This window comes from Sceloporus occidentalis, unplaced genomic scaffold (assembly GCF_023333645.1).
Source record: "Sceloporus occidentalis isolate IW3139 unplaced genomic scaffold, rSceOcc1.0.p SCAF_192, whole genome shotgun sequence".
Classification (NCBI taxonomy): Eukaryota; Metazoa; Chordata; class Lepidosauria; order Squamata; family Phrynosomatidae; genus Sceloporus; species Sceloporus occidentalis.
This window is the reverse complement of record NW_028317172.1, coordinates 131211-133527: the sequence shown is the minus strand read 5'-3', so window position 1 is coordinate 133527 and position 2317 is coordinate 131211. Positions and strand designations below refer to the sequence as shown.

The 2317-nt window shown below is 42.3% G+C and overlaps 1 protein-coding gene across 1 annotated transcript; it reads right to left on the bottom strand.

The window, feature by feature from the left end:
• Positions 1-486: 486 nt before the first annotated feature.
• On the bottom strand, positions 487-948 carry LOC149278366 (mid1-interacting protein 1-B-like). Its single transcript, XM_089502072.1, has one exon. It carries the CDS (start codon positions 946-948, stop codon positions 487-489), a length of 462 nt encoding a protein of 153 aa, XP_089358198.1.
• Positions 949-2317: the final 1369 nt, after the last annotated feature.

The following is a 2317-nucleotide window of genomic DNA, read 5'->3' as shown; positions in this document are numbered from 1 at the left end:
GTTGACTACTTTGATTATTAAGTATAGTTAACCCTTTCAATAACCCACTTTGGGTGTTATCCGTTGCAATCACTGGCCCAGTTGCATCAGAAAAGGACATAAGAATCATTAGGTTATTAGCCAGAAAGGATTGTGCTAGCCTCTTGGCAGCCAAAGGGTTAACAGGTGCAGTCGTGAAGAGGTGCTTATTCACTGCACAAATAATGACACACTGTGGGGTGTATTACAGGAAATTTTGTTACACTCTTGTAGTTTAGATCTCCGCCCTACCCTTTTGTGCATTGGCAATCTAAATTAGCTGTAGTCAATCAGAAGGTTTCTTTGTATCAATTCTAATCCATGTTTCCATTGCCTTTTACTCTATTGCACACGCTAAACCCTCAGCAAAACAAGAGAACATAGAAAAATAATTATATAAAAACAGTCCGCATCCCACCACTCCTGTAATAATAATAATAATAATGAAACAACAATTAGTGTCAGACATCAATGTCCCCAGCTTCCAAATCCAATTTCTTCTTTATATCTATTAGTGAGGATGTTGGCTTTTCTCGTTAGCTTGCTGAGGACAATGTGGAGTCCATTGAGATGATAGTGGAACTGCTTCTCCAGGTCCTCTTCTCCATCTGCATCCTCCAGCCTGCTAATGTCCATGCTGGTTATTTTGTCCTTTTTTCTGTCCTCACCCTGCAGGACCCCCCACTCAATATCATTCCTGATGGATTTCAGCAGGATGTAGTAGCCGTGCATGTCTCTCCTGTTGTAGTAGTTGGCTGCCCCATTGCTATTGTTGACCACCTCTTCTTTTACCTCCATGTCCAGAGGAACATCCCTTAGCAAACTGGGCACCATCACAGTCTGGTCCATGTTGTTCACTGCACCTATAAACCTGTTCATGGCATTGAACAAGGAGTGCTTTTGGTTGTAGGTGTCAGATATTTGCATCATGGTTTCTGCAGTGTGTTTGGAAATCTTTCCTGTTGTGATGGTGGTCTCCTTGCAGCAATGATCTGCTCCCAGACAATACAGCCAAGGCACACAATCAGATCCCTTGCAAATGAAAAGTCCAGATGTATAATGCCAAGTAAGCTGATTTAGAGCTCCACCAGCCTTTCCCAACTCATCACTTCTGTGCTACTACCTCCAGAGGCTACAAGACTTCTCTCATCCACCAGCAGGTTCACAAACCAGATCGGTTTATCTTGCACATCAGGAAGAGAATGCAGTTAACGTATTTGCAATGCAAAGCACTTGAAGCCTAAGGTAGTCCAGTAAGAACCTCTCTCCTTCTCTCCCACTTCATGTATGAAGCATGCAGCCGGCTTCCCAGTGACTGTCACTAAGCATATATATATATAGATTGAGGCAGAGAGGAAAGGTGTAACTACTGGTGCCTCCTCCTTTGCAGTAAAGCAGGATAAAGCCGGTTCAGGGATCTAAACGACCGATAGTAACACAGGCTTGTGTTCAGCTGCCTTACATAGCTAACTCCTCCCCAATTTCCAGCCAAGTCCCAGCTGCCCAGTAAGGAGATCGGGCTGTGTAAACCCCCAGACTCCTTGCATCATGCTCAGTAAGGGGTAGACACCTTACCAAATCTTCAGCCTCCTATTTGCTGAGAGAGCTCAGCAGAGGAGAATAATTCTTGGCACCGAGGATGACTTCCCAGTTCTGCAAAGTCTATTAATACATAGAATTCACTGTAAACTTTTTTTTTACATTCTGAATCAGAGATCTGTTCATCATAAAGAGCATCAACAGCAATCTACCTAATATAGACAGGCAGAAAGTCATAGTAATATAAAAACATATATACACAGGTAGATGGATACAATTAAATAGATTCTTTACATGATGGTATCATGTTAATTGGTGCAACTGGCACTTTAAGGCCAGCAGCCGCACATCATGGTTTTTGTACGCACTCTAGAGCAGCAGATCAGGTAAGTATGGGGTGCTGTCGGCATATGCCCAGTGTGCCAGATGGGCAATCCGGGCCTGATTAGCACATTGACTCGTTGATGCAATTAATTGTATTTTTTTGGGGGGGGGTTGAAAGAAGACAGGAAGATATGGGTAATAAATAAAAGAGGCAGCTTTAACCCTCTGGTTACATTCTAAAAATTGTGTTCAGATTATTGCTATTTATCCTGGTTTTGGCCACATTGTATTCAAAAGCTTGGGTTGAAAAATGGTCTACTGCATCACATATGATTCAATGATGCCCAGCTCCAAAGTTTTTACTAAACTAGTAGGACATATCTGGTCTACGGGAAACCATGCTTATCAGTTCTTATCAAATTAGGAAAGTTCTATA

Bases quoted from the DNA above. Each gene is read 5' to 3' on its own strand.
- LOC149278366 (XM_089502072.1), bottom strand. From the start codon at position 948: ATGATGCAAATATCTGACACCTACAACCAAAAGCACTCCTTGTTCAAT.